At 45.4% G+C, this 15681-nt stretch overlaps 1 protein-coding gene and 2 non-coding genes across 4 annotated transcripts; all 3 read right to left on the bottom strand.

The window, feature by feature from the left end:
* Positions 1-374: 374 nt before the first annotated feature.
* On the bottom strand, positions 375-13829 carry RPSA (ribosomal protein SA). 2 transcript variants are annotated; one of them, XM_027522538.1, is made up of 8 exons: positions 13785-13829; positions 13223-13315; positions 12194-12359; positions 10959-11077; positions 1828-2073; positions 952-1080; positions 667-832; positions 375-558 (listed from the first exon to the last, which is right to left on the bottom strand). In XM_027522538.1, exons 3-8 carry the CDS (start codon positions 12324-12326, stop codon positions 464-466), a joined length of 888 nt encoding a protein of 295 aa, XP_027378339.1. In that variant the 5' UTR covers positions 12327-12359; positions 13223-13315; positions 13785-13829; the 3' UTR covers positions 375-463. The 2 variants fall into 2 exon arrangements, with proteins under 2 accessions (XP_027378339.1, XP_027378340.1); XM_027522539.1 differs by lacking the exon at positions 13223-13315 and having other exon boundaries at positions 385-558.
* On the bottom strand, positions 1627-1775 carry LOC113881095. The gene has a single exon (XR_003507948.1). It is a non-coding gene; the product is annotated as a small nucleolar RNA SNORA62/SNORA6 family (small nucleolar RNA).
* LOC113881094 lies at positions 11151-11301 on the bottom strand. Its single transcript, XR_003507947.1, has one exon. It is a non-coding gene; the product is annotated as a small nucleolar RNA SNORA62/SNORA6 family (small nucleolar RNA).
* Positions 13830-15681: the final 1852 nt, after the last annotated feature.

Consider the following 15681-nt stretch of genomic DNA (forward strand, 5'->3'; position numbering starts at 1 on the left):
GCTTCCTTCTGGCCTGACACTTCTATTTACCTTGGTTTTTTAAAGAAAGCTAGTGTCCTAATTCTTGGGTAACAGAGCTGTATTGACCAATTCTGTGTATTGTATTCTCCAAGAATACATAGGTATGTCTATTAGATCAACTACATGCATGACATATTTTACTATTTAAAACTATTTTAAAATTACACACTAAGGAACGACAAAGTGATAGAATAAGCACTGGCCACATGCCCAGACTCAGGACCAGCTGCTCTGAATCACAGCCCCATGAATATTATCCTCTGCTGAGAACACCTGGGCCCAGAGCCACACACTAGGCTGAGCAAGGCTTTCATACCAGGTGTGTCTGTCCCATAGACTGAAATGAATGAACAAAATTTTTAGCAACAGTTTATTTTCCATCAACCAAATTTCCATTTTGGTGGAAGTTTGTGGAAGTTCTGCAAGTGTCTGGAAGAAGAGCTTACGACCACTCGGTGGTGGTTCCTACCCATTCCGTGGCCTGGGCGGTGGGGGCTGCAGACCAGTCTTCAGTGGAAGGCTGAGCACTCCAGTCTTCTGTTGAGAAAATACAAGGAGGTCATCAGCCACATCCCCAGATTACTTTTGTAACCCCGTCCCACCAATTTGCTTGTATTCCTACAGATACTGGACCCTGATACGTACCAGTGGGGAACTGCTGAATGGGCACGGAAGGCACCTGCACGCCTTCAGACCAGTCTGCCACCTCAGGCTGAGCAGCCGTGAACTCTGGAGCTGGAGCAGTCCATTCACCCTGAAACTCCTCCTTGGTCACAGCCTTCTCAGCTGCTGCCTGCTCTTCCTTTTCAATCTAGTTTAGGAAAATATTTTTTAGTTTATATGCAATGGCGGATTAGTTTCTGTTCTTGGCAGTAAAAAGTATCCATGTACTTATGTGAGTGACAACAAGCCCCTGTGGACGAAGCTCACCTCCTCAGGATCTCTGTAGAAGTAGAGGTCCGGCATGACCTCCCACGGGTGCTCTCGGGAGATGGTGCCACGCATGCGCAGGACTTCCCGGGCGAGCATCCACCACATCAGACCCACTGAGTGCGCTCCCTGCAAGAGCACCAGGTTAAAGCGACACTTGGCAAACCCCGAACAATAAGCACCCCCTACTCCACCTAACCTGTCCCCTCATCATCTAGGTCCCTTGGTACCACGTGAGCAGACGTGTCTGTTAGTCTGAAAGTGTTTATAGCACAGCAGAAACTAACACAACACTTAAAACTGTACTCCAATTAAAACAAAAATGAAAGTTTATACCAAGACTGTTCTCTATCTCTGGTTCTTAATCTTGTCTGCCACTGGAATTAACTAACTGGGTTTAATTAAGACTCCACTCAACAAAATGGGGCCAGTGCCTGAATATTGGTAGAAATAAAAGAAAACCTCTGCCCCATTCTTACGTGTAGCCAGGTGTGAGATCAGTGACAAACGACCAATTTGAACCATAGGTAACCCACCTTTTTCAGGATCTCAGAGCAGGATACATGAGCTGAGAAAACAGAAAAGTCAAGTACTGCCTGAAGAGTTAGGAATATTCAAGAGAAAAAAAAAAAAGGCTAATCTTTAAAATGTTTTCACCTCTCCTTAGAATCATACTTTTGTAGCAAGTATTACTATCCAACTCCACTCATTGGGCCAGAGACCCTTGTGGCGTTAGCGAAAACTTGCCGCTCGTGTAGCACACTACCTACACTTGAGAGTTCACCGGCCAGCGGCCTCAACCCCAAGCTCTAACAATGTGCAGAGGAGGCCTGGGAGGAGCACTCAGTGGCCGCGCCAGCTCAGTCAGACTGTTACCTTGTTGTTGCACGGGATGGCAATGTCCACGTAGCGCAGAGGAGAGTCCGTGTTGCACAGGGCAATGGTTGGCAGGTTCACGTAAGAGGCTTCCGTGAGGGGCTGGTGGTCAGCCCTGGGATCGGTGACCACCAGAAGCCTTGGCTCCCTGAATGCGGCCTGGATCTGGTTAGTGAAGGTTCCCGGAGTGAAGCGGCCAGCGATAGGAGTGGCTCCAGTGGCAGCAGCAAACTTCAGCACAGCTCGCTGGAAGAAGCAACAGAAAGAGTAACAAGCGTCCCAGAGACGGTGCCATAGGAGCCCTGCGATGATAAATGGACCACCACCACCTTCTGTAATGTCACCAAGCAAGCTATCTAGCAGGAAGCTCCCCCAAAGCCTTGCTCAAAACATCTAGTAGTTGATCGTTCTATGAAAACTCAAAGTGTTAGTCACACAGTTGCGCCTGACTCTTTGCGACCCTATGGCCTACAGCCTGCTATGCTGCTCTGTCTGTGCTCCTCTTTTCTGTCTCCAGGCAAGAATACTGAGTGAGTTGCCATCCCCTTCTCCCGGGGATCTTCCTGACCCAGGGATCGACCCCAGGTCCCCTGCCTTGTAGGCAGATTGTTCTCCATCTTCCACTTATTGCCTGGAAACATAGAATCAGGACAAAAAGAAAAACGCAAAGCATGGCCCCACACCCAGGCCCTCTGTTGGGGACGCTCTTTCCCTCGGGTTAGCTGATGCTCACTACACCCTCACTTCTGCTGGTTCCACAGCAAACCAGCCTGGTTCAAGTACCACTTACGAGTAACGGGCTAGTGACTCCTGTACATCCAAATTCCTCATAAGACTAAAAAATGACACAAAATGCAAACACACCATGTGGAATCTGACCACCAGAGCACTTCTGTAATCTAGGTAGTAAATTTTCCCTGATGGAAGCATAGACTGGTCACTGAGCTCACTCTACAGCAGTAATTAAAACCATCAACCATGTGCCTCACCAAAGAATTCCAGTGATTAAGCCAGCCACAAGGGGAATAAAGCCCAGTTAAAACACTCTTGCAAGGAGGCCTAATCAGGACAATTGAGTAAAATGAGAATTGAGAAGAATTCACCCCCTTCCACCAACACTGTTATATATTTGTATATATGTATAAATGTACATTTGTACATATAACAGGACACCTAGGAACAACTCAAAGGGCAAGAAAGAGCTCCACAGAACAGGGCTGAAGGAGGCAAAAAAGAGGAAGTGGGGCGGACTCCCAGTCCTCTTGGGAGGTAGCTGAAAAAGAGGAAACGTCACCCGCTACCCTGAACATTCCCTCACTGGCAGGGATATTAACTGGAACAAAAAGGGAGGTTCCGAAGCTCAGCACAAAGATGACTGGTTTGTGCCGGGCAGGACAGAGACCCGCGCAGGCGGTCTGTGCCACCGCCCTGCTCACTGCAGCCTGAGGCGTGTGTCCGCGAGGCCAGGTGAGGGCTGAGTGCTGCCTTAGAGGACACCAAGCAAGAAGCCTGGTCGGGGGGAGAGCAGTCCCGCTGCAGATGGGAGTGCTATTGTGCAGCGGCACGAGAAGAGGCGAGGTCGCCAGGGTGGCCTCTGCCTCTACTCACTAGCTCCAGTTGCAACCCTGGCCTCCCTGAACCCAGAGGCAGACACCACCAGGTTGCAACGAAACAGAGGGATCTGAAACTACAGCTGAGGCCTAGGACCAAAGCCACAGTTTGGAATTAACATATACGCTAATCTATGTAAAACTGATAGGCAACGAGACCTACCATAAGCACAGGGAGAGTTCCCCATGCTGTACAGGAGGTCTCGTTGCCTACCAGTTTTATATCTATTAGTATATATGTTACTCCCATGGAAACAGGTCTGAAGATGGTGACACATAACTGGACACGACCTTGCACACCTACAACAAGCACAGCATTGGAAATCAACTTTACTCCAATAAAAATAAAACTCAGAAACTTGCCTGGTCAAGGGACTGGATCCCACATGCTACATCTAAGATACCCCATGATGCAACAAGGGTCAAAGACCCTGGGGATTCCAAGTGAGAACCAGGGCAATGCAACCAAACAAATGAACACATAAGCATTAAAAACAAAAAAACCACAAAACTTAGAAAAAAAAAAGCTGTAATGTGAAAGGAGATTTGGAGTGTTTCTTCTGGCACTTCCACAAAATCCTGCCACCATGTGGCCATTTCAGGCCAACAGCGACCTTGAAACCAGGCCCTGCAGGGCTGTAAATGACAGCTGCCTCAGGAGTGTCTGGGGTGAATAACTGGGGAAAAAGGCAGCAGAGTCTCAGGAGGCCAGTTTCAACAGTTTCATCTCCTTCACACCATGTTTAAAAGAAACACACGAAAAGAGGCTCAATATTGCTAATTTGTGGAGACATGCCAATCAAAGCTACACTGAGAAATCGGTTAGCACCAGTCAGAATGGCCACCACCCACATCTACAGACAATAAATGCTGGACAGGGTGTGGATTAAAGTTTGTGGTTGTAAACCAAGGGTTCCTTAGTAAAGCAGAAACAGAGCTGCCCTAAGACCCTGCCACCCGACTCCTGGGTGTCTTACCAGGAAGAAACCAGAATTCAAAGACACACGCACGCCTGAGTTCACTGCAACGCTATTTACACAAGCTGAAAGAGGGAAGCAGCCAAAACGCCACCCACAGCAGAAAGGTAAAGGAGAAAGAAACGGTAGCCAGGGACAATGGATTATTACTCAGCCAGAAACAAGAATTTAATAAATGCCACTGGCAGCAAGCCTGGATGAACCTAGTGAGGATCATACTAAATGAACGAGTCAGACACAAAAGGCCAACGTCATCTTGTTTCTGGATCACAAGCCTGTTTGCTCAACGCCAAGTGAGACCAATCATACTAATCATTTAGTTTGGAACAGAGAAAGGCTTATTACAGGTTCATACAAGGAGATGGACGGCGCATGCCCTAAGAGCACCTAAAGTTACTGAAAGCTTTAAGCGAAAGCAAAAGGTGAGGGAGGGGCGAGGTTAGTTGTTGCAAACTTCTTGATGTCAGATCCTTTGTTTTTGAGGTCTGGCCATGGTTAGGTAACAATGTTCCTATGAATCTCTACCAAATGAATGTTATTCTTTGTCTTGACAAGAAAGGGCAAGGTCCCATCCTGGCCAAGAGGTGGCAAATCTCAGTTGGCAGCTTCTTCAGGGCCAGGTCTCCACATCCTGCCCAGCTGTCATCCCCGAGGGAGCCAGGCACCCAATCCAACTGGCCCTCAGTCTCCTCAGGCCACACCAAAGCTGAGGGAGGTCTAGGTCTCACAGACTGCAACCCAGGCAGGTCCAAAGCTGGCAGAGGGCCTCAGTGAAGGCTCTGGAGCCCTGCAGGACGTAGTCCCCAGTCTGTCCCCTGGGCCCTCCCGCTCACTCGCCGGCCCAAGGCTGGGTGAGTCAGAGGGGCTCCATCAGAAGGCCTCAATCTGCCTCATGGTCCACACACTACTGACCCTTGGCTGAATTGCTTCCTTAATGGTCCCCCATTGACAGCTGCTTGTAGGCAGGGCCCACTGAGGTACCCACCAAAGGCTGAGTAAGACTCGTTGCTTAGTAACCAGGATGTGGGGTAACGAGGCACAGCGATGGCTGCCTGCTAAAGGCTGTGCTCATCCTGCTATTACAATGACTTATAGGTGGAACCTCAAAGTTGGTAGCACAAGTTTACCAGGGACAAACTCCCTCGCAGAATTAAAAGCCAAACTTATGCTTACCATGGGGGAAAGGATAAATTAGGAGTTTGGGATTAACAGATTCACACTAATACAACACCTACAGCGAACACTGCATCGCAAATCAACTTGACTTCACGGTTCAAGACGGCGGACAGAAGGACACGCGCTCATCTCCTTCCGCAAGAGCACCAAACCACAACTAGCTGCTGCAGACCCAGAACAGGAGATGCTGGGACCTACCACAAAGACACCCCACACCTGAAGACGCAGCCGCGGCGAGACGGCAGACGGGAGGAGGGGCACAGTCATGATGGAACCAAATCCCACGCCAGCTGGGTGGGCGACTCAGACCAGAGAACAATGAATACTAAAGAAGTTCTCCCACTGTTGTAAAGGTTCTGAACCTCACATCAGGCTTAATCCCCAGGGAATCCGACCTTGCAGACCAGTGGGATTTGACTATAGGACTTCCACAGGATTGGGGAAACAGAGACTCCAGTCTTGGAGGGCAGAAACCAAACCTTGCGTGCACAAAGACTCAGGGGAAAGGTGCAATGACCCCACAGGAGACAGAGCCAGAACTGCCGCTCATGTTGGAGGGCCTCCTGTGGAGGTGTGGGCCCACAGAGGCTCGCAGGGATGGGGGCACCAGTCTGGGAAGGTCCTTCCTAGACGTAAAGCCTCTCGGAGGTCACCACTAACCTGACCAGAGCCTGCAACCCAAGGCTGGGTGTTCTCAGGCCAAACAACTACCAGGGAGGGAGCACAATCCCTGGGAGCACCCATCGGCAGATAACTGGATTAAAACTTTACTGACCAAGGCCCTGCCACCAGAGCAAGACCTAGTCTTTCCCACCACCAGTCCCTTCCATCAGGAAGTCTACAGAAGTCACAGCCTCCTCCAGAGGGCAGACAGAGAAGCAAGCACAGGCCCACAGCGAGTAAAACAAAACCACATTACAGAAAGTTAGTCAGCATGAAAAAGCAGGTGGTTATGTCCCAGATGAACAGACAACATAAAACCCCAGAAAAACAAGTAAATGAAGTGGAGACAGACAACTTTCCAGAAAAAGAATTCAAAATGATACTGAAGATGATGATACAGGATCTTGGAAAAAGAATGGAAGCAAAGATTGAAAAGATGCAAGAACTGTTTACCAAAGACCTAAAACAGACAGATAAATAATACACTGGAAGGAATCAACAGCAGAAGAGGCAAAAGAACGGGTAAATGACCTGGAGGGCAGAAGGGTGGAAATCACTGCCACAGAACAGAATGCAGGGGGAAAAAAGACTGAAAAGAAAGGAAGACAGCCCGAGTGCCCCATGGGCCAACATTAAACACACCAACGTTCCCGTTACAGGGCCCCTGAAGAAGAGAGAAAGAAAGGACCTGAGGAAGTATTTGAAGAGGTAATAGCTGAAAACTCCCCTAAAATGGAGAAGGAAATAGTCAATCCAGTCCAGGAAGCAGAGTCCCAGGTAGGATAAATCCAAGGAGGAACACACAAAGACACATAGTAATCCAACTGGCAAACCTTAAACAGAGAAGATATTAAAATCAACAAGGGAAAACAACAAATAACGTGGCAAGGGAACTCCCATCAGACTACCACCTGATTTCTCAATGGAAATGACAAGCCAGCAGGGAATGGCATGATACAGAGAAATCAAAAGCTTTCCAGACAAGCAAAAGTTAAAAGCGAATTCAGCACCACCAAACCAGCTTTACAACAAAAGAACTTCTCCAGACAAGAAACACAAGAGAAGGAAAGACCTACAGAAAATAAACCTGAAACAATTAAAATGGTAATAGGATCATACATTACCTGAAATGTAAATGGATTAAATGCACCAAAAGATATAGACCGGCTGGGTGGATGAAAACACCTGCATGAATGCACTTCCACTTACCACATCTCTCTGCTTGACACCACCCCCCCTCCCCCCACCAAATTGTATGTCATTATTTTATATTGTTAATCATATTCCCATTATAGCTTACAATTATAATTATCTTTTATTTTTTGATTGTGAAAACTGATAAACATCTTTCACTACTGCCATTATGTAGCTATTACTCACTTAATACCACTGTATCATGACTGGCCAACAGAAAAGTAACAGAATTCTGTACCACCAAAACTACCATTTAACAGAAAAACCTGTAATCACTTAAAATCCACATGCAAATCAGAATTGTTGTGAGTACAAATGCCCAGGTATTGCTTTTTGTTTGCCAGTGCTCCAGATGTGTGTCTAATGTTTAGAAACAACTGGACTGTATGTAAGATCCCTTACTATTATCTAGTTTGTTTCCGTTTCTATTTCATATTCAGTGCTCCCATTTCACTTAGTTTATGGTTTCCAATTTTTCCATCTCTTTTTAGCTTAATGTTCTTTCTCAAGCATTTGTGAAGCGTAGTAGTAAAGCCTTTGTGTATATAAATAATATGCATAATACGTATATTTTAGAAGACACGAATTTCTGCCTAACTAAAACAACGTATGACATTTTGATTCCACTTGACTTAGAAAACAGATATGCAAGCAGCAACAAAGGCTTACTGTACAGCACAGGGAACTAAAGTCGGTATCTTCTAATAACCTATTATGGAAAACAACAACTCAAACACAAAGAAGTCTACTTTTTGAAACTTAGTAATGTTCATCTTTTAGCCAGTTTTTCCAAATGTTCTGTGGACATCTAATAGCAACATGTAAAATACAAAATTTTAAATAAATTTTAGGATATAAAATTACTATAACTTGATATAAATCTATTCTAATTAAATTATTAATGACATCATTCAAGATGCTCCAATTTTTCTTTTTTTCTGCACTTGATAAAATATTCTGAGAAATATTAATGTCTCACTATATGATTATTCCCCCCCCCCCTTTTTTTTTTTTACAGTTTTGCTTTGTTTCTTTGTTGTTAGGCGTCTAATCGTTTCTGTTGTCTGTCTTCTTTGTGAATAGCACCTCTTATCACTGATCACTTTTCATTTTAAAAATAAGGTAAAAAAAGTTATTAAGAAAAACTCTATTCCAATAAAAAATAAAAATTACATTAGAAAAAGTAAAGCATAAGGCTTTGGGTGCTCATTCCATCAACTACCACTTTCATTGTCACCCAGGAACAGGAGTCACCTGTGGCCATCTTGGGCAGCAGCAACCCACAGGGCCTCGGGCACTACCAGTCCAGTGCCTGCAGGGCTGTAAATGACAGGGACTGCACCAGGGAATGCCTGGGGGAATTATTAGGCAGGAGGTGGAATCAAGCCTCAGTCTCACTCAGAATGCCAATTCTGATGGGTAAATCTCCCTCACACTGTATTTAGAAGCAGCACACGGAAAGAGGCTTGATACTCTCATTTCTAGAGATGTGCAAATCAAAACTACTCTGAGGCATCAGTCCAAAAAACCTTTTAGTCACTCAGTTGTGTCTGGTTCTTTGGGACCCCATGACCTGTAGCCCACCAGGCTCCACTGTCCATAGAACTCTCCAGGCAAGAATACTGGAGTGGGGAGTCATACCCTTCTTCAGGAGATCTTCCCAACCCAGGGATTTAACCTGAGTCTCCTACACTGCAGGCAGATTCTTTACCATCTGAGCCACCACAGAAGCCCAAGGAATCAAGATAGCACCAGTCAGAACAGCCATCACCAAAACATCTACAAACAATAAATGCTGGACAGGGTGTGGAGAAAATACATACTCATTCCTATTCTACTGGTGGGAATGTAAATTGGAAACAGCCACAATGGGGGTTCTTTAATAATGTAAAAACAGAGCTCCCCACTCTTGGGTGTCTACCAGGAAGAAACCAGAATTCACAAAGACACATGGAACCCAAAGCTCACCGCAGTGCTGCTATTTATACAAGCCCAAAGAGGCAAGGAGCCAATATGCCCATCCACACAAGAACCGGTAAAGAAAAAATGGTAGCTAGGGGAAATGGAATATTACACAGCCAGAAAAGGAGAATTTAATAAATGCCATTGGCAGCAAGCAGGGATCAAACTAGGGAGGATCATACTAAATAAACTTGAGTCAGAGACTCAAAAGGCTTACAGGTGGAATCACATACTAAATTCATCATCAACAACCTCCTCAATAGCACAGGAGCTCTACTCAACGCTCTTACCCCCTATACCAGAAGAGAACTGCAGAGGCAAGCATACACGGTAACTGGACAAGATGCTGTACACCTACACCCAACACCCAAGTGTAAATCCACCTGACTCCAATAAAAATAAAAGTAACAACAGACAAGCTTTTAAGTGTTTCTTCTGGCATCTTTCACTTTGAACTTTCAACCCAGGAAAAGGACTTACAGTAAGGCGCTGGTTGCCTGAGTAAACTAACTTGAGCAGAGAAATCCTGCCACCTTGTGGCCGTTTCCCGCAATAGCAACTTTCAAACCATGGCCGTGGGCACTAAGCCTTCAAGAGCCTGCAGGGCTATAGACACCTGCCATCAGCAAATGTCTTGAGGTGGGTAACAGAAAATAAACTCATTTAAGGCAGAAATTTCAGCTTGCCAATACCAACTGGTAAATTTCCCTCATACTGAGGAACTGGTTCTCACTATTCAAAACGGCCATCATCAAAATGTGTACAAACAACGCTGGACCCCCGGGGGTGTGGAGAAAAGATGGCAGCTACCAGTGGGAATGGACTGGTGTCCTAGAGCAAGTTTCAAAAAATGAAGGCAAAGAAAGACAATGTTTATTAAGCTATTTTTATTCACTTAATCTGGCAAATATTCTTACTCTTGCTGATGTGACAGAGTGTGGTGATGTCCTATCGACAGAAGCCCTTCCTTAAAAACTGGCATTTAATTCTAACTTTTCAACTCAGTATTTCAGTTTTTTTTAAAGAAATGAAACCTGAATGTAATTAAATTTTGGGTGCAGTGTCTTCCTTGGTGCGCGTGGGCTTTCTCTATTGGTGGTGGCTTCGCCTGCTGTAGAGCAGAGACCCTAAGGGTAGAGGCTTCAGTACTTGGTGGTGAGTGGGCTTACTGCCCTGGGGCACATGGAATCTTCCAGGACCAAGGATTGAAGCCATGTCCCCTGCATTACCAGGCAGATTCTTACCACTGGACCACCAGGAAGTCCAATATTTCACTTAAAACCTTCAAAGCTCACTGCTGAAAACGGCAGTGAGCCACTTTTTCATTTCTTGAAATTCAGCGGCTCAGGAAAATACACAATGATACAACACGAATTTTAAGTGTCAGATGTGATGAATACGGTGACAATCTTTAATTTTGGGAATTCCTCTAACTTAGCCCAGTTTCAAATGTTTTTTCAATACATTCTGGGGTTTGTTACTGCTTTTCTATACATCCCCAAACATCTGTAAGCTTTATAGCAAAAACCAAGCATACTGTTCCACACACCTGGCCAGTATTCCTGGAGGATATGACACTGACATCAGCCGGGTTTTCAATGGCGACAATGGCCCGAGCGGCCAACAGAAGCTTCTCCCACGTCCTCTTCAGATTTATGATGTAGATGCCTAGGCGGGGACACAAGGTTTTCTTAAGAGCAAACCAAGTTTTGTAAGGTAATACTCTTCTAAAAACATGAAGTCATGTGGCAGCGAGTACTATCAAACTCCAGTCATAGAGGCAAGCTCTACTGGTGTTAGCGAAAATCCTGCCATTAATATAGCACACTTCCGACACTCAGCAGTTCATTGGCCAAGACTGGCCTCCACTCTGAGCTTTAATAATGTGCAAAATGCATCTTTTCATTTCTTATCCTCCTGTGTTAACCCACTCTCAAGCCTCCCATGCAGAATCCAAGAAGCTCTTATTTGTGGCCTACCATTATTTTCCTCGTCAACTACCACGTCAAATTTATCGCGAACTCCTTTAAACCTTGCCACTCACAGGGGTAAATCCTTTAGTGTTTCTATTTCAGCTGAACAACTTAATGCATTCCAGTCTCATCAAAAGCTACCTTACTTTTCCTGATACATAAATGAAAACAAAAATGCTTGTTCCCAATTCAGAAATCAGCTTTACAAACCCGTATTGGTAGCTACAAATTACAAGGCACTCTGGGAGATAAATTATTAGGAACTAAGCTATGGTAGCTGCGATTCATGGGGTCGCAAAGAGTCGGACACGACTGAGCGACTGAACTGAACTGAAGCTATGGTAAAGCGTCCACCTACAATGCGGGAGACCCAGGTTCGATTCCTGGGTTGGGAAGATCTTCTGGAGAAGAAAATGGCACCCCACGCCAGTACTCTTGCCTGGAAAATCCCATGGACGGAGAAGCATGGTAGGCCACAGTCCATGGGGTCACAGAGTTGGACATGACAGAGACTTCAAGCTAGTAAATTTTCTCATCTTTACATTGTGCTTATTCAAGGCCCAACCCACGACACATAACCTACCAGTTTCCACTCTTCCACTGGAGTTCAGAATTTTCCTTTAAAAACAACCGGATCAGTTAATATTTTTAAAGCTTCTTACCAATCTAAAGATCTATTTTCATCACTTAGTGAGAGCCCTCTAAGGCTCAAATTTCACAAAGCACTTCAACTCAGTACCAGAATAGTGGTGTCAAAACTTGTTCTTATAGCTGGAATGACCAAGCAAAGAGCACTAAAGCAATGACTGACCATCACTTTTCCTTTTGTAGATGTACTGTTCCATTTGGAAGTCAAGGTTGGTGCCACCTAAGTGGGTTCCTGCTGCAAGGAATTTGAGGACATCCTCCTCCTTCATTTGCAGGACATCAAGGGCTCCGGACATTGTGAAAGCTTCCCTTTAAGTTACGACGGGAATCTGAAAAACAATAGTTAATCAAAGTCCTTTAAACTCGAGGGACTCAAGCGAGATGATACATTCTACTCTTGGGAGTCAGGTGGCTTAATGTTGAAATCTTAACCATAGATCACACCTCCTACAGTGTCAGGCAGTGGGGTCAGTCTAGTGGATAGGACAGAACATTAACAGATCTATGTAACACCTTGGAAAATCAAATCCTGCTAAAAGAGTGGTGTAGAGACAGACAAAACACCCAGGTAACTAAATGGAAACAGTGAATTGAGACTTTTTAACACTCAAGGTACAGAGGAGTTAGATGTGAAAGAGCAGCCATGTCTGAGAATATTCAGAAGTTGAGCAACGGTGATGTAAATAGGCGTTATTTTCAAGCAGATTGAAGGTGGTACCTTCAGCGCTACTTCTGAGATTATTAGTTTTCCTTGAAAGGAGAAAATCAAGGCCAGATCAAGGACAATCTCCTCAAACGCAGATAATCAAGAATTCCAACCCCTTTTTGCTGCACTTAATGTGACCATAAAGCGTCAAATATGGCGTTTACAACACGAACATAAATTAGATTTTGATTAAAGCTCGTCACATCTGAATAGGAAACCCTGCCCACAAATCCACAGGGCCTGGCCGAGCATACTAGCTGCAGGTGACTGCTCTTCAACCTCTCGGGAAGGGCGCTCATAGAGAAAAATGGCTCTTAAAGAGCATGTGCGGTGCCTTCCAGAACCAGGTGCAATCAAGATCCCATCCAATTTCAACAAAGTGTACTTCGCCCCTAATCAAGAAACCTCCCATAGAAACCAAAGAGAAATCAAAGTGAAATGGGGTGTGTGTGTGTGTGTCTGAAAAGCTCTCGGTGCGCTCCTCACCTGCTTTCTTCCCCGAGTGCACTTTCGCGTCTGTTCGTCACTAAATCTCTTTCTCTCTACACCTCAGTCTGTTATGACTTTTTTTTTGCATTCCTTGTCCAAGTTATTTTGAACCGAGAGAACAGAAACGTGACGTTGGAGCTTTCCATTAACAAAAACCTCAAGAACCTTAACTCCTGAACACCATGAACAAGGATGAGACCAACTCAAGTAGATGGAGAAAACTGGAGCATAAACCTCGGGATTTACAACCGAGCGTCGGGATTTGCGTCTAAACTAGCGCGCAGCGTAAGGTGGTCTCTCTGCACCCTCGGCCACCCGCACCGCGGCCCGGGGCCTCCGCGGCGGGAGCGCAACCTCTCCCCGCTCCCGAGGCCTAGTGGGAACGTCCCGGCCCGGGCCCAGCCACGTGTGGGTCGCCAGTTTGAGCGATAGAGCGCCTAGTCAGAGACTAACGCACTCCGTCTGCGGGCTCTCACCCCAGGTCCTCCCCACACCTCGTTTGAACAGGAAGCTTGTCCTTTTGACCCTGAGGGCCACCGGCACCCCAAAAGCAACTCACTCAAGACAACGCCGTATGGACCCCTCTCTAGGTAGCGCCGAAAGGACGGGCGGGCGGAAATGACGTCCTTATATAGTCCGCATCCAGCCAATAACAACGAAAGCTCAACGGAAGCGCAATGAAGGCTTGCATCTTGGGGGCGGGCCTTCCCCCGGAAGATGGGCTACGGCGCTAGCGCGGGCGCCAGCGAATGCCGGAAGTTGGAGGGTTGATTGGTGCACTCAGATTTCGAAATGGGTTGCGGTCCGGAAAGACCGGCAAGGGATTGGCGCTCTGCCCGTTGGGATTGGCGCTCTCACCCAGCTTTTTGTACTTAGGCGCTTGAGCGGGTTCCTTATTTAAACTGCATTTTTCTTTCGTGGGAAAGCACTGAACAAACCTCTGTTGGATGAACAAAAACTGGAGAAGTTACTTTGCGGTTTTTGGAGGACAAATTAGCGGTGTCTAAATCAGATTTTTAAAGAGTTCTGTTAATGGGAAGTTTCCCATTAAAAAAAAAAAGACTACACGGATGGAACGCATGAGAATTTTTTTCGTAGAAGAATTGCGATAGCAATTATTAGTTAATATACATTCCGCCCAATACCATGCAGCCATTAAAAAGAATTAAAATACATTCTTTGGTTCAAAAAGGAGTTACAGGATGAGGGCGATCATTTTGAAAATTTGAAGCCCTAGGTATTAAACGACTGTAAAGAAATAACCAATAGCCAGATTGTTAATTATACAGTAGGTTTGGAGTCTGGTTGCACTTAGAATCGCTTGGAGAGGTTTTAAACATATGCCCAACGCTAAACCGAAAGAATTTAGATAATTTTAACGTGCACCCAGGGTGGGAACTACGGATATACAAGTAGAGAAGTGGATAGGTTCTTGACCTCTTGAGTATTTTTTGAAATTTTCTTTGAGGAACGCAGGTTTTTCAATTGAAATAAAACAAACTCCGCATTTAAATGAAGAGCTGACATACAAGCAAAGGAATAAACTTAATTGTGGCTTTAAGCATCCTTAGAAACTGGTGCAAGTATCTGTAGACAAAAAGGGGGAAAACTTAGGCTGGCTTTTAGGGACAGTTTTCAGTCACTGCAGGACTTTCCTGGAGGGTGTTCTAGGACACTCCCAGACTATCTCAGCTCCCTCCCCAGTGCACCATAGAATCTCCAAAATACTTCCATTCTAACAACTGGGAAATTGCGCTGTAATTATGTTTAGGTTTTGTTTCTCCACAAAATACTTTTTTCCCCCACAAAACAACTCTGTCCTTGAGAAGTGCTAAGCATGATGAAAATTTTCGGCAAGGAAGTGAGTTATCTTCAAAGGTGAAGATGTACTATGGTGATAGTAAGCCAGAGTGAGGAGCCCTCAGCCTACGGGGCGCTTGTCAAAATGCGGTAGCTCCCCAGCCAAGTGTCCTCCTTCCCACCTCAGCCTCCTGGTCCTGTGCACAAGTTTCTCCACTATTTTTTATTCGTACACATTTAAAATAAAAATCTCAGCCTTTCTTTTGCAAACTTTGGTTCCTTGGGTCTGTATTTAAAAAATAATAAAAAATGGGCTTCAATTTTTTTTTTCTTTCAAATATAAAATTGTGCCAGGGACTATTTGGTGGCGGGGGGTGGTGGGGGATGGTTATATTTCACATGGCATTGGATGGCTAGGAGATTCTGTACTGATTTGAAGCTGAGAGAATTATGGGGTAGTTAGCTGGCCCCAGGCATCAAGTTCATCTGGGACCACCCACCTTTGTAACCAGAATTCCTCCTTTCTCTTTATCTGTCTGCTACCTAGTTGTCCTACAGTTCTCTCCATGACCCGAACTTGCCTGTAGTGGTCTGGGCAGGGTTCCAAAATAACTTTTCCCTCTGTTGTCCCAAAGCCCTCATTCCCTCAGTTTAGT

The sequence above is a fragment of the Bos indicus x Bos taurus genome, chromosome 22 (genome assembly GCF_003369695.1).
Source record: "Bos indicus x Bos taurus breed Angus x Brahman F1 hybrid chromosome 22, Bos_hybrid_MaternalHap_v2.0, whole genome shotgun sequence".
Lineage (NCBI taxonomy): Eukaryota > Metazoa > Chordata > Mammalia > Artiodactyla > Bovidae > Bos > Bos indicus x Bos taurus.